The sequence below is a fragment of the Mustela nigripes genome, chromosome 7 (genome assembly GCF_022355385.1).
Source record: "Mustela nigripes isolate SB6536 chromosome 7, MUSNIG.SB6536, whole genome shotgun sequence".
Classification (NCBI taxonomy): domain Eukaryota; kingdom Metazoa; phylum Chordata; class Mammalia; order Carnivora; family Mustelidae; genus Mustela; species Mustela nigripes.
The window spans coordinates 129443769-129465350 of record NC_081563.1 but is presented as its reverse complement, the minus strand read 5'-3'; the positions used below and the strand labels follow the sequence as shown (position 1 = coordinate 129465350).

Here is a 21582-nt window from a genome sequence, read left to right as displayed (position 1 = left end):
ACACGGTAGTCAGATCCAGACACCTGCAGAACTGGAGCAGGCTCTGTGTTTCAGCCACTGTTTCCTCAATTTAAATCATTACATTTACTTAATATTTCATCCCAAATCGACTTGCCTTTGGTTTAAACTTAGGCAAATATATTTCGTTAAAAAAATTGGGGTTTTTTAGGCAAACAAATTTTAAAGGGAGATATATCACTTCCTGAGCTACGAATATAAAATAATCATTTATTTCTAAGAGCAATGTAAAAATACAGTGGAAACAAGACAGCATTATTAATTCATGCCGGTTACTCTTGACACTGAAAAGGGAGATCAGCCGTTAGGAGAGGTGTTGAAGACAGGCTATGGGCACGAAGCCCCAGTAAACCAGTAAGGAAAGCAGAAGTGGGAGTCACCATGCTTTACTGCTGTGTTCACTCGCCTCCTGGCCATGGGGCCCAACTACAGCTCTGTAGAGACTGGGAAGCTGGTAGTCCAAACTTCAGTCTCACAAGAAGGCCCCCAGCCTGGATCGCAGATGTTTTGAATGCCAACTGTCTCCACTTGGTACTGCACCAACTAGGCTCTTGTGGACAGCACATTTAAGGAAAGATACATCTTGTTCAAAGGCAGGCTCTTGTGGACAGCACATTTAAGGAAAGATACATCTTGTTCAAAGGCAGGCTCTGCTAACAACTCTAACCAGGTTTTCCTGACCAGGAAAATCAATGATCAATTAAGCTTCCATCCTGAAAGGCCCCAGAGGCCTCACAATATGGAGAAGACACAGGACAAATAAATCCTGTTGTTAACCAGGTTAATTGAATGCAGGAGGATTGTATTTAGCTATCCATGCGGGCATCTTTTCACCAATAAATAACTTGGCATGCATATGCAGCGGCCCAAGGGGTTTACATTCTACTGTTTCTTTTTTCCATCCCTGTGGCAGGCACTCCTGCATCTGATCTCTTCCCAACCAAATATGCCCCATCTCCCCTCCGAAGATGAGGTTTCTCTGGCAGGGGCAGAGGTGTGCCATATGTATTCATAAGACTTTGTGTTAGCCTTGTAGCTGCTGCCAGACCCTGGGGTAGAGGCAGGGGAGTCCCAGACCCAGGCTTCAGTTGGATTGCCCCCAGTTTGGTCTCTTGAAATGATCTTACCACAACCTTATACACTTAGTTACAGAGTAAAAAGGATAGGATTGAACTTTTTTATGTTTATTGGTCTCAGCATTTTACATAAATAAACCCTCATTGCAACCTATGACTTTGGCTCTATTATCCCCATTTTACAGCTATGCACATTGAAGCACAAAAAGGTTAAATTACCTTTTGACGGTAATAGAAAATGATAGGATTTGGACACATGCAGTCTGGCTTTGGCACCTTTGCACTTAAGAGTACCTGTGTCTCTGGGGCACCTGGGTGGCTCAGTGGGTTAAGCCACTGCCTTCGGCTCAGGTCATGATCTCAGGGTCCTGGGATCGAGTCCCGCATCGGGCGCTCTGCTCAGCTGGGAGCCTGCTTCCCTCTCTCTCTCTGCCTGCCTCTCCATCTACTTGTGATCTCTGTCAAATGAATAAATAAAATCTTTAAGGAAAAAAAAAAGCCTCTGCCTTCGGCTCAGGTCAGATCCCAGGGTCCTGGGATTGAGCCCTGCATTGGACTCTCTGCTCAGCGGGGAGCCTGCTTCCCTCCCCTCCTCTTTCTGCCTGCCTTTCTGCCTACTTGTGATCTCTGTCTGTCAAATAAATAAAATCCTTAAAAAGGAAAAAAAAAAAAAAAAAAGAGTACCTGTGTCTCAGTTCACCTAAACCAGTTGTGGGAGCCAACGCCCCAAGGTTCTGATGCAACAGGTCAGTGGAGGTAGAGGGTAGGGCCAAGGATTTGCATTTCTAACAGTTTGTGGGCTTTTTTTTTTTTTAAGATTTTATTTATTTATTTGACAGAGATCACAAGGAGGCAGAGAGGCCAGCAGAGAGAGAGAGAGGGAAGCAGGCTCCCCACCGAGCAGAGAGCCCAACAATCCCAGGACACCAAGATCATGACCCGAGCCAAAGGCAGAGGCTTCAACCCACTGAGCCACCCAGGTGCCCCTCTAACAATATTCTAGGGGAGGCCAATGCTGCTGCACCAGGAGCCATACTTTGAGAACCACTAGCCTTCTCTACCCTCCACCCCCTGATGCCCCCACCCCCATCAGTGCCCGACCAGCCTGAATGTACTCCACCCTTTCCTGTTTTTTCTAGGCATTCCCAATGAGAATGTCCCCATGATCTTCTCAGCTTGCAAATACACCGCCAGTCCTCATCACCACACCCGATACTCAGCCACAATCAACCTAATAATGTGTGTTAAATGAATGAAACTTTCCCTTCTCAATGTCCTTAAGGAAACTATTTCCCACAACAGTCTCTCCCTGTCCTTTAGCTTTGGTCAGCCTCTCTCGGACTGCCCACATCATCTCAGATCTGCTGTGAGCCTGGAGTAGGGAATTGGTCAGGCTCAACGTTTTTGCAGACTTGATTTTTCTGCCAATGTAGACTCATACATTCAGGCAACAGGGAGTCCCTGAGGGCTTCCTGTGTGCCAGATCCTCGGCAAGGTTCAGAGGAGAAATACGGGATCTCAAATAGGCAGTGACAGATGGTTTAAAATGTTATTCAACGGAGGCGCCTGGGTGGCTCAGTTGTTAAGCGTCTGCCTTTGGCTCAGGTCATGATCCCAGGATCCCTGGTCAGGCCCCGCATCAGGCTCCATGCTCAGTGGGAAGCCTGCTTCTCCCTCTTCCTGCTTGTGTTCCCCTATCCCGCTGTGTCTCTCTCTGTCAAATAAATAAAATCTTAGGGGCGCCTGGGTGGCTCAGTGGGTTAGGCCTCTGCCTTCAGCACAGGTCATGATCTCAGGGTCCTGGGATAGAGCCCCACATCCCTGCTCAGCGGGGAGCCTGCCTCCCCTTCTCTCTCTCTCTGCCTACTTGTAATCTCTCTCTCTGTCAAATAAATAAATAAAATCCTTAAATAAATAAATAAAGTCTTTAAAAAAAAGGATCCTAAAGAAAATTGCAGGGAGATCTTCCTGCCCTTGTGCCAACAGTCACACTGGTGCCAACACTCCTCACCTACAGAAACTGAGATAATCCATGTGTGTTGTTTAGGCCACTAAATTTGTGGCCATTTATTCCGCACCAACAGACAATACAATCTCCTGAGTGGGCAATTTGCCTATAACTGTCTACATTACAAGAGCATATACTCTTGTTTTTTCTATTTTCAGAGCTTTATCCCTAGGGCCTGCACCATCCAATATTGTGGCTATTTAAATGCAAATACATTTAAAGACAAAACTAAAGAGTCAGTTCCTCTGTCTCACTAGCCCTATTTCCAGAGCTCAAGAGCCACACGTAGCTAGCAGATACGTATGCACTGGACATACCAGACACAGAACATCCCCACCACAACAGAAAGTTCTGCTACTACAGAGCTGCTCACAGGTGTAGCACACAAGCAATTTTGAGCTTTAAATACTTAAAAGCTGGGGCGCCTGGGTGGCTCAGTTGGGTAAGTGGCCAGCTCTTGGTTTCATCAGGTCATGATCTCAGGGTCCTGAGATCAAGCCCCATGTCCGACTCCACGCTCAGCAGCAAGCCTGCTCTAGCATTCTCTCTCTCCTTCTGCCCCTCTCCCCTCTCTCTCTTTCTGAAATAATTAAATCTTTTAAAAATACATACATTAGGGGGGCACCTGGGTGGCTCAGTGGGTTAAGCCTCTGCCTTCAGCTCAGGTCATGATCTCAGGGTCCTGGGATGGAGCCCGGCATCGGGCTCTCTGCTAGGCGGGGAGCCTGCTTCCCCCTCTCTCTCTCTGCTTGCCTCTCTGCTACTTGTGATCTGTCTGTCAAATAAAAAAATAAAATCTTAAAAAAAAAATACATGCAGGGATGCCTGGGTGGCTCAGTTGGTTAGGCAGCAGCCTTCGGCTCAGGTCATGATCCCAGCGTCCTGGGATCGGGTCCCACATCGCGCTCCTTGCTTGGCAGGGAGTCTGCTTCTCCCTCTGACTCTGCCGGCCTGTCTGCCTGTGCTCACCCACGCTCTCTCTCTCTTCTCTCTGACAAATAAATAAAAAATCTTAAAAAAAAATACATACATATATACATACTTAAAAGCTATTTCAGGCCTACCTCTTAGAACTGTACCAAATTTTTGGACACCTTGTAAATTCCATATACAAATCCTTTATCAGATCTATGTACTGCAAATATTTCTTCCCAGTCTGTGGCTTGCCTATTCATTTCCTTAGCTGTGTCTTTTTCTTTTTCTTTTTTTTTTTTTAAAGATTTTATTTATTTATTTGACAGAGAGATCACAAGTAGGCAGAGAGGCAGGCAGAGAGAGAGAGGAGGAAGCAGGCTCCCTGCTGAGCAGAGAGCCCGATGCGGGACTCGATCCCAGGACCCTGAGATCATGCCCTGAGCCGAAGGCAGCGGCTTAACCCACTGAGCCACCCAGGCGCCCCAGCTGTGTCTTTTTCTTAATGCCACATCATAAAACTTATTATGGAAGATTTTAAACACATATGAAAGTAAAGCGAATAGAATGATGTATTTATATATACCTGTTGCCCAGCTGTGTTAGTTACATATCACGATGAGTTTTATGTGTTCTATACCCTCGTCAAATCCTCCCTTCACCCACCACCTGCCCTATTTTGAAGCAAACTTGATCATCTTTCAATGAGCAGAAAATTCTCATTCCTGTAAGGTCTAACCTATCGCCCCCCCCCTTTTATTGTTAGGGCTTTATATGCTAAAAAAATCTTTATCTACCCAAGGTTGCAAAGATATTCTCCAACATGTTCATTTAGAAGTTTTGTAGTATTAGATTTTATGTTTAAAGCTATGATCTGTCTTGGGCGCCTGGGTGGCTCAGTGGGTTGGGCCGCTGCCTTCGGCTCAGGTCATGATCTCAGGGTCCTGGGATCGAGTCCCGCATCGGGCTCTCTGCTCAGCAGGGAGCCTGCTTCTCTCTCTCTCTGCCTGCCTCTCCATCTACTTGTGATTTCTCTCTGTCAAATAAATAAATAAAATCTTTTAAAAAAAAAAAAAGCTATGATCTGTCTTTAGTTAATTTTTGTATGCAGTGTGAGGAGTGGATCCAATATTAGCTTTTTCTGATGGCTATCCTGTTGTTCCAACACCGTTCACTGGAAAGTCCACTCTGTGACCCCAAATTTCACTAAAGAAAAAATTTAGGTAAAATTCACAAATTTTACCCAAAAGATATGTAAACACATGTCCATAAAGAGATTTGTATAAGAATGTTCATTGTATCTTGTACAAGAATGTTCAAATAGACTTAATCTGGAAACACCGCAAAGTAAATCAACATGTGAATGGGTAAATTGTGGCATCTTCATACGAAAGACTACTACTCAGCAATAAAAAGGAACAAACTATTAATACATTATACTTATAATATGGATGAATCCCAAAAACAATATGCTGAATGAAAGTATTTACATATGATCATAATTACTTTACACATGATCATACTTACATGAAGTTCCAGACAAAACTAATCGTGGTGAAAGAAAGAACAGTGATTGTCTCTGGGTGTGGACTTAAATGGAAAGGACATTGAGGGAACTTTCTGGGGCTTTGGAAATATTCCATATTTTATTTTATTTATTTGTTTATTTAGTAAGGTCCATGTCCAGCGTCGATCCCAATGCGGGGCTTGAACTCATGACTCTGAGATCAAGACATTAATACCTTTTTTGTTAGCACAACAAAATTTTTAATGTCAATAAGAAATCAGAAAAAGGGGTCTGAGTGGCTTAGTTGGTTAAGCGTCTGCCTTCAGCTCATGTCATGATCCTGGAGTCCTGGGATCGAATTCCACCCGGGGCTCCCTGCTCAGCAGAGAGCCTACTTCTTCTTCTGCCTTCTGCTCTCCCTGCTTGTGCGCTCTCTCTCTCTTATTCTCATTCTATCTCAAATAAATAAACTAAACCTTTAAAAAAATAATAAATCACAAGGAACCTGGTTGGCTCAGTGGGTTAAAGCCTCTGCCTTTGGCTCAGGTCATGATCCCAGGGTCCTCGGATTGAGCCCCACATTTAGCTCTCTGCTCAGCAGGGAGCCTGCTTCCTCCTTTCTCTCTGCCTTCTGTCTACTTGTGATCTCTGTCTGCCAAATAAATAAATTGATAAAAATCTTAAAAATAAATCACAAAAGTATTTATATTTAGATCATTCTTTTTCTAAGTTCTTTTGAACTAATTTTTAGACTTACAGAAAAGTTGCAAAAATAAAGAACTCCCAGAGACCCCTTCGGCATTTTTATCACATTTGCTTTATTGTTCCATTTCTATTATACAGACACACATACAGCTGGCTAGATATTGTACATGCATATGTTCTTTTTCTCGAGACATTTGAGAATAGTTGTAGACGTGATGTCCTTATCCTTCTATCAGAGTGTATTTCCTAAGAAGAAAGACATTATCTTTCAAAACCATAGTACAAATATCAAAAGGAAGGTAACAATGATACAACACTATTATCTAATCTGTAGACCTTCTTCATATTTTACCAATTGTCTCAATAATCTTTATTTAAATAAAAACAAGTGTTGTGTTGTTTTTAAGGGTACCCTCACCCCAGCTCAAGGTTCCATCTGGGATAGCACATTAGATTGCCAAGGTTCTTTAAATTCTGTTAATCTGGAACAGTTCATCTCTCACTTTATCTTTTTTTTTTTTTTTAAGTCATCTTTTTACCTTACATGAAGGTTGAACTCATGACCCCAAGATCAAGAGTCATATGCTCTACTGACTGAGCCAGCCAGGCTCCCTTTATCTTTCAAGACCTTAATATTTTGAAGATATCGTAGGCCTCACTTTTTAATCTTTGTTTGTGTGTCCTATTTCACTGATAAGGAAACCGAGGCCCAGAGAGGTTATACTGCTTGTCCAAAGCCACACAGCTAGAAAGTTGGCAGAGCTGGGATCTCAACTCAGGCCTTTTGGTTTCAGACTGCTTTGCCTTCCTGCTTTGGGGTATTGTAGCTATGGAACAAAGACAACTTATTTGTGGTTTTCCCTGGCCTGTTCAAGGGAAGGACAAAGACGGTTGATTTTAGCAAATAGTCCTTTAAGACATAACACCTTAAGGAACTAGAATAGTAAGTACCAGGAGCACATAAAGTCTGAGTTACCGCTCTCAGGAGCAATTTACAATCACCCTCATGGATTGCTCGCTGCGTCTTCCACATCCAGCCCCATGAGCTGTGTCTCCATGGAGCTGTGCTGGACAAGAAGGACCTCCCAATAAACAGCCTTAAGTCAGTTGAGTTACTTTTGGATCTGTGGCTGGTTCCCAAGACAGATGCAGAGACATTGAAGCGATTGGCAAGTTGGGTTTATAGTTCAAGGAAAAGAAGGAAGAAAGCCTTTCTTACTGATTGTGAAGAATCCGGACATGCCAGCTTTCATTTCTAGACATGCTTTCTTTGGGGTTACAAAATTCTCCCAGTCCTTCCTCTACCAGTGGATACCAGAATGAATTCTGAGCCCTTTTTTTTTTTTTTAATAATTTTGAGCTTTGAGAAGCAGATGGAATTCTTAGCCCCTAGCAAATTCATGCTGCACAGCAATGACCTTAATCATGGACAACATTAGTTGCAGGCTTGCTACCTTCCAGGCACTGGAACTTCCCAGGGTGAAGTTCTTCCCATGCATTATCCCACTTACTAAAAAAGGCTTGATAATAGATAATGCTTAATGAGCATTAACTATGTCAAGTGCTTATATGGACTATCTCATAACCTGTACAGAAGTAAGTACTGTTTTTATATTTCTCATTTCAAAGGTGAAGAAACTAAAGCACAGAGAAGTTAGGTCATTTTGTCTAAAGTCATACACAGGAAGGAGCAAAGTCAAATCCAGGCTTTCTGGTTCCAGAGTCCAGGCTTGTGGAGGGGCTAAGAGATTGAGTGGCTTGTCCAACTCATGGGGCCATGATATGCAGTACCAGGAATTTGAACCCAGGTGTACCAGCTGCAGACTCACTTCTGTTTCAATGTGCCATGTTTCTTGGGGCTTTACGTGCTGATTTCCTATGCACCATACCCTATCCACCAAGCACCACCAAGCACCTGGGCTGGAGAGCAAGGGCTATAATCATGATCTGTCCCGCTCACAGACCTTCACTGTTTCCTAGGTGCTTCCAGGGGTCAAATCCAGACTCTTGGCCTGACTTTCAAGGTCCTCAGAGGTTGGGCTGATCTCCCATCACCCCATTCTCAGCTCACTTTGTGCATTCATCTCTCTAATCAGCTGAACTACTTGTTGCTTCTCATCCATCCTTAGTGTGGGAGTCAGACCTGGTACCCGGGGCTACATATAGCCCTTGGACATGTTCCTCTGGCCAACACAGTACTTCATGTTGTTATGTCTAGTATCAGTATGGGGTCATGCTTTCTTCCCCTACCAAGGATTATATTTCATTACTATCATTACTTATTTTGATGTTCAAATTGTTCCAGATTTGGGCAATAGAAGAAACCCCTCCAATCTGACTTTTGTGTCCTTTCAATATGTCACATGATTCTTTTGGCATATCCTTACTTTCTGGCTCAGTAAGATGGTCCAGGCTCATGTTGGCATTTCCCTGTCCCAACACTGAGATTCAGTCATTTCTCCAAGAAGCCTTTTTTTTTTTTTTTTTTTTTTAAAGTAGAGAATGGTATTTAGAAAGCAAGATCTGGGTACTAGGTGCTTATTGTTAGAGGGGTGTCATTTTTTGTAGGCTCTCTCAGCAGACAGAACTATGAAGTGTATTTACACATGGTGTTTATAATTGAGGAATTTCACTTAAAAATCTGGACTTCCCTCCTCTTTAGAAATCTGAGTATCTGATCACAGTCAGCAGGGAAACTGGCAATAATTGGTTGGAGCATGGTAGAGGATCAATAACATTAGTGTTCTCACTGAAGCATGTATTGAATGCCTTCTGTGAGCCAGCCACTATGTTAGATAACATTACTACTAATATCTGGTAATATATGAGACTGTAGTACTCTAGTACCCAGTTTTGCTTACCTTATATGGTTGTAGGCAGTAGAGTATTAATTTCTGGTCCTTGCTTTTGATTGCTTTCTTTCCTCTCTAGCTGCAAGGAAAGCTGGACATCCTAATACATCCAACTCACTCAAAGCCCAACTCAAATGCCACCTCCTCCTTGAAGCTGCCCCCAGTTTGCCCTATTGGTGGTCACATCTCCATTCTATAAGCTTTATACCCTTCTCCTAACATTTACCACCTTCTATCCTGAATTACAGATTTCTTACTCCATCTACTCTTATTAATATTTTTTCTTTTTTTAAGATTTTATTTATTTGACACAGACAGAGAGCGATCACAAGTAGGCAGAGAGGCGGGGAGGGGGGAGCAGGATCCCTGCTGAGCAGGGAGCCCGATGTGGGGCTCGATCCCTGGACCCTGAGATCATGACCTGAGCTGAAGGCAGAGGCTTAACCCACTGTGCCACCCAGGTGCCCCTAATCTTCTCTTTCTGATAAGGAGACTATATACTCCTTGAGGGCAGGGGCTGTGTCCCTCTTGCCCATAGTATGTTCCTTAAATATTAACATCAAACCTGGCATTCAATGACAATTTCCACCAGAAACAAATACTTTTGAACCTCCTATTTCATGTGGGGTAGTGTGTATATGGCAGATAGCGCTGATATAATTGTGAGCAGAACCGGCACAGTTATGTCCTCACAGAGCTTACTGACTGTTAGGGAAGATATTAAAATCATATCATATGTATTTATAGGATGATTTAAAAAACAAATGATGGGGGCGCCTGGGTGGCTCAGTGGGTTAAAGCCTCTGCCTTCAGCTCAGCTCATGATCTCAGGGTCCTGGGATCGAGCCCCACATCAGGCTCTCTGCTCAGTGAGGAGCCTGATTCCCCCTCTCTCTCTGTCTGCTTCTCTGCCTACTTGTGATCTCCATCTGTCAAATAAATAAATAAAATCTTTAAAAAAAATTGTTTAAATGATGTATATTTGCACTCTTGTCCCCTGTTGACTTTATACATATACACATACCTTTAGAAAATATATGGTATTGGTTGATGTTTTGTTTTTCATTTCAAGGGGTGTTTTTTTTTTTTCAGCCCACAGTATGTCTTGCAGAGTTGAATAGGTTTACATCATCTTTTTTAAGTGATACGTAGTAGTCACGAGTATGGATATTTCATTTCCCTATTGTTGGACATTTAGAATGCTTTCGGTTTTCGCTTTTGCACTACAAACAAGGATGCAACAGGTCTCTCCCTGTAGTTACGCTTGTTTATCTGGTAGATTCCAAGACATCAAATTGTTGGGTCATAGGGTTATTTCTCTTTTTCATTTTTTGTTCTGAACACATCTGATCATTGGAATTCATGCATTATTTTTGTGATGAAAAAGTAAAAAATAGAAAGAAGTAGGTAGATTTTTTGTGTTGTTGGCTCTTAGGAAGTAGACGTGCCTAATCACTGTCACATGACTGTTATATAATCTGCTAATCATTATGTAATGAAATCTGAAAAGGATGCTTCTGTTCCCCAAGCAGAGAAATCTCAGGCCTTCAACCCTGTCTAAAAGATGAGAAACACAGCTCTCTACAGAGACTTTGGGCCCACTCTGATACAAAACATCACCGCATATCAATGACTAGTGTTTCTTACTAGTAAAGCCTCCTTAAAAATCTATTTCCCTTTTGGCTGCCACAGAACCACAGATCGGTAAGGGGCTTCTTAATAGTCTCATGCAGTCTTGTAACAGTTTTGAGTCGTAGCAAAGCCAGCAAGTTCTGTGGCTTTTCTCAGCTGAAATTCCTATTAACACCATCAATTTACAAATGATTCAACGAGGAGCTTAAACCTGAGCTGATAAAGGATGAAATACACAAAGACCTTGAATGATGCTCTGAGAGCAACAGATACAGTCATCACTGCTCTTTGAATAGCATGTTGCTGGTTCTCCACATCCTTCCCTGTGTATTGTATCACTGACTCCTCTGAGACAAGATCCGCTGAGGGTAGCTGGGGACACTAAGGTTAAGAGAGAGAATAGTGCAATCAAGGAGCATCTGTTGGGCACATCCTGATCAGACAATGTGCAGAACTCAGGGGAAACACAGATGAGACAGATGAGTAAGGAGTTCCAGGTCTTCGGGGGATGTCAGGCTTAAAATGAACGAATGAATGGATATACGTATACATACACGTATACATATATGTAGATGTATAGAAAGGAAGAGGTGAGGGAAAGAACACTTACACTGAGAAAACAGCATATAGAGGCACAGAGGCCAGAAAGGTAGAAGAGCAAGATGGAGGAAGAGAACAAGGCATGAAATGGGCTCTGAGTCTCTCTCTTTTTTTAAAAAAAATTAAAGATCTTATTTAGAGAGAGAGAGAGAGAGCAAGAGCTGGCAGAGGGAGAGGGAGAGAGAGAATCCCAAACAGACTCCTGGTTGAGCACAGAGTCCCATGCAGGGCTCCAGCTCACGACTCAGATCAGGACCTGAGGTGAATTCAAGAATCCTGTGGTTAGCTGAGTGAACCACCCAAGTGCCCCACTCTGAGTCTTCAATAAATGTCTGGGGTAAGTTAGAGACAGAGAGAGAGAGAGAGAATAATGATCCAATCGCAAATATTTTGGACAAAGTCTTGGGTATGAGTTAGGCACTTTGCAAGCAGTAAGGATTCAGTGAGTGGTGAACCACAAAAGCTGAGCCCTTGGTGAGGTCACGGTTTGGTGGGAGTAGAGACAAATCCATGAAGTGAAGTGACAAGCCACCATGACTGATGCCAGTGTAGACCACGCAGGTACCTCCAGATGTCTGGTGAAAAGTTACAAAGCAAGGAGGCGACACCTTGGCTTGGACTTCCTCAACGCTGGCTTCCATTTAGGGAAGTTGAGGGCAGAGAGAGGTCAGTTTTCTTTGACTTAACCAGGTTTTAAAAACAAAACATATTTAGAGCTTTACTATATGCTAATTATGGTAATAAGCATTTTCCATGTGTTAAATCACTTAACTCTCACATGGATCCCCGCAGGCGGTATTGTTAGTATTCCATTTTACAAGTGAAAAAGCTGAGGCTGAGAGAGGTTAGGTAACTCGCCCAAATTCACGCGGCTAGTAAGTGGCAAAGGCAAAGCTGGGAGCCCCGTTCTTAAAGAAGGCCGGTGACATCAACAGTCCTCTCCAGGCTAGATTTCATTTCGCATGATGCTGGGGATCTCACTTTCTCTCTTTAAGCCTCGGCACCTGCGTCTGTAAAATGGGGCGAGGGCTCCAACTGTTAGCTCCTGCTCAGGCGCTGTTGGGAGCGCCACTCGCGGATCACCTGGACAAGGGACCCGTCCGGGAGGCGGAGGCCGGGATCACTCAGTCCGCGCTCACAGCCCCAGCCTCCGCCGCCCAGCTCCAGACCGGTTCCCATGACAACCCGGCCAGCCACCATCCTGAGGCTGGCCTGCGTCACGTCCGGCCCGTTTGTTTCCGGGTCTAGCCCCAGTCGCGGCGGCGGCCCTCCAAGCCCCAGAGCCGGACTCCGCTACGCCTCTGCTCATTCTGCTGCCTCCCGCTTCTTCCTCCGCCGCCCACAACCGTCGGCCTCTCCCCGGCGCAACGCGCAGCTGCGACCCAGCCTCTCTTTGGACCCGCCTCCGAAGGACGTCACTTCCTGGACGAGTGTTTCCGGGTCACCGCTTGTCCCGGGGTACTGGCCTCGGTACCCTGCAGCCGGCCGGAGCAACGAGAGCCCAGGCGGGCCCGGCTCCGGCGGCGGCCGCGGCTCCCTCTGGATTTCCTCGACCCGGGCGTCCTCGGCGACAGTGCCGGGGTGAGTGCGGGGCGGCCGCGGGCGGAAACGGCGTCCGGCGCTTCCCAGGGCAGAGGGGGCGCCTGAGTCGGCGGGGCTTGGCCGACCCGGGGATGGGGTCCACTCGCAGCCGGCGGGGGCGACGGGCGGCCCCGCCTTTTCGGCCTCCCGAGAGCCCAGCTTGTCCTCAGGATCCTCACTCCGCCGAGGGTTGCCTCGTAGACTCCTGGGACCGGCCATGGGTGGCTCAGGGCAGCTCAGCAGGAACACCCCCTCTTCGGGGACTAACCAAGCGGGAGGCCACCCTGACTCCACCGGGAGGCAGTTGCCGCGCAGTGGTCCCCAGCCTAGTCTCTGGCAGCAGATCTGGGTTTGTACTCACTGTGTGACCTTGGACAAGTCATTTCATCTTCCGAGCTTCATTTGCCTAATTGGTTAAATGGAAGTGAACGTGCCTAAGGCTGTGGTGGGGATCAAATGAGATGATGCTTGTGAAGCACGGTCTCTGACATACAGCAGGCATCCTGTAAATGATAGCTGCTGTTAATTCATTCATGCACCCAGAAGAGGCCAGAGTTTGGGACTGGGGTGTTTTTCACAACCAGTATGGCCCTCAGAGGCCGTAGGAATGACCAGGTTGGGAATAGCAGCCGCTAGCTTCTGCCCCTGCGGGGAGGCGAAACTACTTCCTTTAGAGCCCCTCTGTGGGGCAGCTGCCAGTAAGGAAGCCCGTTTTCAGCACCACTGGGGTTATATTCAGAGGTTTGCAAGGCCTCTGAATTTCTCTGGAATCTGATTGGGGTCTGGAGATCCTCTGATGTTTCACAACCCGTGCAGCATGCTTTAGATGTATGTGTCTCAGAAGCTTCAGAATTGGAATTGAGTGCAAGGGAGTGACGGGTTAGGAGGTGGAGGGGTTGAATTGCTTGCTCTCCTCTCGGTGCTCTCTGCAGGCTGAGGGAACTCAGAGCTGGCTGAAGCTAGACCAGAGATCTGTAAACCTGTGGACTGGGGCAATGCTGGGACCAAAATAGCTTTTGGCTGTGCAGGGAGGGGGCGCCTTCAAATGCTGCTTGGGGAGCGTTCTGCTTGAATGGGCCTGTTGAGGTAAAGCCAAGCTAATGCTTTGCTACCCCGAGATCATTTCAGTTCCTTTCAGTGAGGTTTTAAACAGATACAGCTTTCCTTTGAGATGCTTAAAAAATAATCTTTAGAAAGATAAAAATCCTTAAAAAGCCACCACCTCTCTGACTGTATATGTAATATTTCTCTTCATCGACTTGTTTTTCAAAGGGAGCCCAGATTGTGGGTGCAGGAAGTGCTGACCAGGCCTGTTGGCTTTGTTTGGGCACCCGCCTGACGCTGTTAGGGATGTTCACAGTGCCATTCTCCCCCCCTCCCCACCCCACCAGACTGGCACGTCATGATGTTCCAATCCTTGGGTTGCTTGGAGAAATTAACGGCTTCTGTCATTGCGCTGTCTAGTCTCCTGTAACCACGCTGTTTTTGCAGAGAGTGTGTTTTTTTGTTGTTCTCGCAGAGTGCTGGGAATAAATTGCTGGCTCTATGCTCAGAAAAGACACCAGCTATGACCAGCTACAATGCAGCCTGTTTTCTCAGAAAATGTATTCAGAAGGGATGATGTCAGCTGCCTCACCACTGGCCGGTTTCTGGCCAGCCTCTTCCCTTGGCCCTTGAGCTTACATCATAAAGAGATTTGTGGCTCTTCCAGCCCCGTTCTGTGTGGGAAGATGTGAATTTTGCTACTATAGGAATTTTTAGAACTTAACTCTGCTCGCCTGCCATAGGATGTTCTAACTTAGCCTAGCCCTTTCAAGTAGAGCTGTCCAGCAGGTGCCGCAGGGCGGCTTTGCCTAGAAGCGGCCTAGCTCAGAGCTTGAGTCAAGGATTTGGCATTGGACGTAGGTTTGGGCCTCAGATCCACTTCTGCCTTGGGCCTCAGGGCCTACCAGATTCAAACTCCAGCTCTGACCCTTGGAAACTCCACTGCGCAGGTGGTTTCATGGCCGAACCTTGGTTTCCTTCTAACGTTATGTGGGTTAAGTGGGATGATGTAGTTAAAGCCGAAGGCCCTGTGCTTAGCTCATAGTAGGACCTCAGTGATTATTCGTTCCCTTCTCTTTCCTTACTTATCTCAGCATTCATTTCCTTTCACTTGTTTCCTCACCTGCCTATGTTGGTTCAGGATGCATCATAGATTGGTTTCCTTTCCTTGACTTTAGGATTTGGAACACCAGTTGGGCTATTCAGATCCCTTTTCCTTGTTTATTGTGTGCTAGCAACAAACAAGGGTGTGGACTGTGGTGTGATTACAGAGCAGCAGACACTGAGCTTGAGGGTGGCTGACTTCGTTTAAAAAAAAAAAATCCGCCTCTATAGGCTCAAAGCTGACTTCCTTGGAGAAAAACCACAGCTGTATTTAGGAGTCTTGATGTCCCTCTGTTTAAATTCTTATCAGATGAACCAAAAAATAGTCCCTGGGGCCAGAGACAGGACGGAAGTTTCTCTCAGATGAATAAAAAATGGTAAATACATATGCGTTTTCTTTTCTTTCTTTTTTCTTTTCTTTTTCTTGCTTTTTTAAAAATTTTACTTATTTATTTGAGAGAGAGAGCATGAGAGGGGAAAAGGTCAGAGGGAAAAGCAAACTCCCTGTGGAGCTGGACTCCAGGATCATGACCTGAGCCGAAGACAGTGGCTTAACCAACTGAACCACCCAGGTGCCCCCATATGCGTTTTTAATAGCAAGGGCAGTGATGTCTTTTCTTGGATTGTAATAACTTTGATAATAAGCTCTTTCAATTAGAATTGAGGGCGAGGCTGTGGCTTCCCAACTGCTGCCCCCTACCCACCCCATATCTTCCCACTGCACCCATCCTAGAGCCTGGCACAGGATAGGTGCTGCATAAATACTTGTTGAACTCGGAAATCATAGGGTATGTATGGGAAGGAACACAGTGCCTCAGAGGGCAGGCTTGGAATCTTGGGTTCCCTTACCCTGGCTCCTTACAGCATGTCATGTCGTGGAGCCTCTCTGTTCCTTCTCTCTCCAGCTGATCTCTCAGGATTCTTGGGAGAGCTCAGTGAGAAACTGAAGGAGTGGCATCTTGAATTGATCATTCATTTCACCTGTTTGATCAGACACCTACTGTGTGCCAGGCTGTGTGTTAGGCACCCTGGTGAACAAAACAGATGTGGTCCTTGCCTTTGCGGAGCTTACTGGGTAAGGGGGGGGGTACAAAGAGAAAGGAAGTTAGTAAATGAATAAATAAAGTTGGTAATTTCAGATGGTGATTATCCCACGATAATGGGATCCCAAGGGACTGGGAAGCAGGGAGTTGCCAGTGAGGTACCTGTGGGTGACATTTGAACTAATGCTTGAGTAACGAGAGTAAGCCGGCTATGGGAAAGATCAGAGGAAGAACGTGCAAAAGGAACAACATGGGCAAAGGTCCTGAGACAGGAATGAGCTTGGTGGGTTTGAGGAACAGACAGAAAGGTCCCTGTGGGTAGAACTTAGAGGGAAAGGGAAGGCAGCTGTGAGAGGGCGCAGGAGTAGACCATGTGAAGCCTTTGACCTTGGTCAGGAGGTAGAATTTTATCCTAATGGACTTATGTTTGCCTCCTGTGCTTCTTAAGTGTATTTGTCCCTGAAGCATTGGGCTCCCTTGGCAGGGCGGTGGGTGGGAGAAGGCGGCCTCTCTGTCCCCAGTTCTCCCGCACAGCTCACGCTCACCTCATAGTTCAGATCTTCCAAGAGTCTTCCCAAAGGAGAAGGCAGGCGAGCGGCTCGAGATGTGGATGACTTTATGGGCCTCATGGTTGCTGCCAGGTTTGTAGGCCATTAGCACTTTCTGAGCTGAGGCCAGATCTGCCGACAGCCTGCACAGGGCTGTCCCCTCCCCTCAGCTTCCTTCTCAGTCCCGCGCTGTCTCCACAGCCAGCAAGAGCCTCCTGCACTTAGACAGGTGCTTATGAAGCACAGACCCCTGGCTCTGTGCTTGGGTTCCCTTAGCGAGGAATTTAGTTAGGATCCCTGTGCCTGTAGCTAGTGGTCAGAGTGGACGAGGCTGGAAATGCACATCGCCTCCTGGGCAGACATGTTCGCCCGCTCTGATCGTAGCTTCTTGAGAATGTGCGCTGTTGTGGCAGGGGGCCGGCCCGTCCAGAGAGCAGCAGTAGCCGCTCGTGTGTGTCAAGGGCTTGTCCCGAGCCAGTCCTCTGTGAAGAGCTTTATATACTCATGGCACATGACCTTCCACCAAATATGGACTGTAGGTACTATTACCAACCCCTATTTTCAGAGGGGAAAACTGAGGCCCACAGAGGCTGAGTAATTTGCCCAGAGAAGCAGACCCAAGAGTCACACCCAGGCAGTCTGGCTTTGGGATCTGTTGGTGATGCCTGTGCCGCGCTGCCCACTGCACCCACCCAGCCCTGGCAGCGCCCTCTGTGAACCCAGATTTGCTCCCGGCCTTCTGGCACCAACCCTGTTGCTTGCTCTGTGCATGTTCTACTCACCAGCAGCCAAGCAGACAGCGAGAATGTATAAATCTGGTGTAGCCCGGCTCAGAATGTTCTGTCCTCTCCCAGTGGGACTATAAACCTCTCTAAAGGTGTGTGGGGGGGGGTGGCGCCTGGACGGCTCAGCCGTTAAGTGTCTGCCTTTGGCTCAGGTCATGACCCCAGGGTCCTGGGATAGATCCCCACATCGGGCTCCTTGGTCTGTGGGAAGCCTGCTTTTCCCTCTCCCACTCCCCCTGCTTGTGTTGCCTCTTTCGCTGTGTCTCTCTCTGTCAAAAATTAAATACAATCTTTAAAATAAATAAATAAAAGAAGGTATGGGGGAATGCAGGCTGTCAAAGGCGGGTGAGGCGACCCCTAGTAGGACAGCCCTCTCCCTCTTCCTTCGAGCTCTTCAGGTGCTTCCCGGGCATCTTTGAGTCAAATGTACTGTCGGGGCGTGGGCTCCTGTCCTGATGGTGCCTGCAGCCTCATCTCTGGGCGCCCCCTTCCCTTGCCCTCGCTGCTTCAGCTGCACTGGCCTGCCTTCTGCTCAAAGGCCAAGCTCCTTCCTGCCTCAGGAAAGCAGGGCGCGGCGGTCAAGGGCGAGACTTCAGAGCCAGGCGCTAGGGCTCAGCTCTGCCTCTTCGTGGTTCCAGATCTTTGGGCACTTTCTTAATATTTCTTTGTCTTAATTTTCACATCTGTTAAATGGGGATCCCGCCTCCTAGGGTCGTTTAAGACAATGAAATGCGTTTGTGTGCCTAAGTGCCCGGCGCACAGTAGGCGCCGACAGTGTTCCTCGGGGCCTTCCTCCCTGGCGGTGCTGCTGCTGTTATGGTCTCCGCCCGCCTCTCTGCCCAGCGAAGCCTGCATTCTTCAGGTCTGACTCGCACTGCCCAGGCTGGGGGTGGGGCCTTTCTAAGACTCCTCCTCCCTGCAAACCCAGGTTGGAGCTGTACTCTTCACTCAGGAGTTCAGCAAAGTCACGGACCTGTTCGTTTCCACGACAACTTGGCATATAGTCCGTGTTCGGTAAATGTGGTGAGTGAATGAGCAGAAAGGGACCCAGGGCTGGTGATGCCTGGGGTAGCTCAGGCCAGTTCTGCCTCTCATTTTGTCTCAGCAGCCACGCTTGGGCACGTGGACCATTTCGAGGAATGACGTGCTTCTTGTTCTTCCCTTTCCAGAGCGCGCCCCCAGTGCGGGTGGGCACCATGTCAGTGCTTTTAGCCATGGCCCTGCCTCGAACCCAGAAACCATGGAGGAGATAAGGTAGCCCCCTCCCCGTCTCTGGATCAGATGGGGAAGCCCAGTTCAATGGATACGAAATATAAGGATGACTTATTTCGGAAGTACGTGCAGTTCCATGAGGGCAGAGTGGACACTACCCCCAGCAAGCAGCGGCCTGGCAGTGATGAGTACCTTCGAGTGGCAGCCTCGGCCCTGCTCAGCCTACACAAGGTGGATCCCTTCTATCGATTCCGGCTGATCCAGTTCTATGAGGTGGTGGAGAGCTCCCTGCGCTCGCTCAGCTCTTCCAGCCTGCGGGCTTTGCACTGCGCCTTCAGTGTGCTGGAAACGGTGGGCGTCAACCTCTTCCTCTACCCGTGGAAGAAGGAATTCAGAAGCATCAAGGTAAGGTCTAGGGAAGGGCCAACCGCACTGTTCTGCCTTCTTCCCCTCCCAGACCCACTTGAGAGGGCTTGTGCCAATTACTGCCTCCTCTGCCCACAGACTCTCCTGTCTTCCCCACTGCCTTTGCCATAACAACTGGAAATACTCCCCCTTACCCACCCCACCCCCCGCTGGGGGAGGCTCCCTACTTGCTGTCTGACCAGTGTCATCTCTTTACTGGGTCCCTGCCCCTGGCAGCTCCCACGTGAAGCTGTGAGGTTGGAAAGGTAGGCAGCACCCTAGTGATACAGGGCCTTGAAGCCCAGGGCATAGGGCTTAAATTGACCCTAAGCAGGCTGGGAATCAGGGCAGGCCAGGGTCAGGTTTCCATTTGCAAAGCATCCTTCTGGCTGTTGGATAGGAAATAGACTAGTGGGGGCGGCGAGAACAGTTAGGAGGCTGCCATGGAAGTTGGGGTACCCTGAGAGCCGGTTTGGACTGGGTGGTAACAGACAGGAGGCTGGAGGATGGATTTAAGAGAGAAAGAGAACTCGGAATCATTCCGAAGCCAGGTGATGGCTCAGGAGAGCTTCCACAAAGCCAGACTATTCTTCAGAACTTGCAGACATGCCCAAAAGGAATATTCTACTCACTCACTGGGCGTTCTGCCTCTGCTCTCATACCTTCTCTTTAGGCCTGTTTGCCCTGTTTCCTCCTCATCTGGAGCAGAGCTGCTGAGCCCCGTATGGGAAGCCGGCAGCTTTGTACCCTCCGCTCGAGGCAGGAGTACCATGCGGTCTCCTGCGCCCGATGCGCTGAGCCAGCCTCTGCCTGCTGCAGTGATTGGTTGCCGAGATCCTTCCTCCCCGCTACTCCCCCTATGCTTCCAGAGGCTCTGCCCTGGGTGTGCCGGGCTCTGGAACCGGCTCTGCATGTGTCTCAGAGAGCAAACGGTGCCTCTGTTTTTCTGTCCCCTTCTCCTTAGACCTACACGGGCCCCTTCGTTTATTATGTCAAGTCGTCGTTACTGGAAGAGGACATCCGAGCCATCCTGCATTACATGGGCTACGTGCCTGAGTTAGGGACTGCGTACAGACTCAAGGAGCTTGTGGAGACCCTCCAGGTGAAGATGGTCTCCTTTGAGCTCTTTCTGGCCAAGGTGGAGTGTGAGCAGATGCTGGAAATCCACTCACAAGTCAAGGACAAGGGCTACTCCGAGCTGGACGTGGTGAACGAGCGCAAAAGCAGCACGGAGGATGTGCGGGGCTGCTCGGAGGCCCTGCGGCGGCGGGCTGAGGGCCGGGAGCACCTGACGGCCTCCATGGCCCGCGTGGCGCTGCAGAAGTCAGCCAGCGAGCGGGCGGCCAAGGACTACTACAAGCCAAGGGTGACCAAGCCCTCGAGGTCGGTAGATGCCTACGACAGCTACTGGGAGAGCCGGAAGCCACCCCTGAAGGCCTCGCTGAGCCTGCGGAAGGAGCCCACGGCGCCAGACGTGGGGGACGACCTCAAGGATGAGATCATTCGCCCGTCTGCTTCGCTGCTGACCATGTCCAGCTCCCCCCATGGAAGCCCAGATGACCTGCCGTCCGCCTCCCCCAGCAACGGCCTCGGCCTGCTGCGTGGCACATACTTCTCCGCTCAGGACGACGTGGATCTGTACACAGACTCGGAGCCCAGGGCCACATACCGGAGGCAGGACGCCCTGCGGCCGGACGTGTGGCTGGTCCGAAACGATGCCCACCCCGTCTACCACAAGCGCTCACCCCCCGCCAAAGAGTCCTCCCTGTCCAAGTGCCAAAACTGCGGGCTGTCCTGCAACTCCTCCCTCTGCCAGCGCTGTGACAGCCTGCTCGCGGGTCCCCCAGCCTCCAAGCCCGGCGCCTTCTCTGGCAAGCCCTCCGCCCACGACAGCCTGGCCCATGGGTCATCTCTGCGGGAGAAGTACGCTGGCCAGACGCAGGGCCTTGAGCGGCTGCCACACCTCCACCCAAAACCCAAGACCCCCACCACAGCCACCTCCCGCTGTGGCTTCTGCAACCGCCCGGGTGCCACCAACACCTGCACCCAGTGTTCGAAAGTCTCCTGCGACGGCTGTCTCAGCGCCTACCATTACGACCCCTGCTGCAAAAAGAATGAGCTGCACAAGTTCATGCCCAACAACCAGCTGAACTACAAGTCCACCCAGCTCTCCCATCTCGTGTACAGATAGACTGGACCTTGCACCCCCTGCTCCAAGGGCTACGCCACTGACTTTCCGGTTCCCCGTTCCGGGGAAGAAGTGTTAGTGTGTTGATCTCAGAAGCAGAGACCTGCATCTGACCATGTAGGTGTCGGGGATCGTGGGCGTGGCTGCGCCATATGGGAGTTCACTGGGTGGCCCAGATATTTCATCTGGTGGCTGCTTTGTCGCCTGACAAGGGAGAGGGTGGCACTTCCGTTCAGATTCATTTTTGCTAATCTCTCCACTCCTGTTGCGTTGTTCGTTTTGTTTTCGGAGAGGATTTCTAACTCCGAGACCCTTGTCAACACCCCCCCCCCCCCCCCCCCCCCCCCCCCCCCCCCCCCCCC

The 21582-nt window shown here is 48.5% G+C and overlaps 1 protein-coding gene across 1 annotated transcript; it reads left to right on the top strand.

Moving 5' to 3' along the window:
• The first annotated feature begins 12732 nt into the window (after positions 1-12732).
• Positions 12733-21550, top strand: SPATA2 (spermatogenesis associated 2). The gene is made up of 3 exons (XM_059408005.1): positions 12733-12891; positions 18585-19032; positions 19997-21550. The coding sequence occupies exons 2-3, from the start codon at positions 18697-18699 to the stop codon at positions 21221-21223; spliced, it is 1563 nt and encodes a 520-aa protein (XP_059263988.1). The 5' UTR covers positions 12733-12891; positions 18585-18696; the 3' UTR covers positions 21224-21550.
• The last annotated feature ends 32 nt before the right edge of the window (positions 21551-21582 follow it).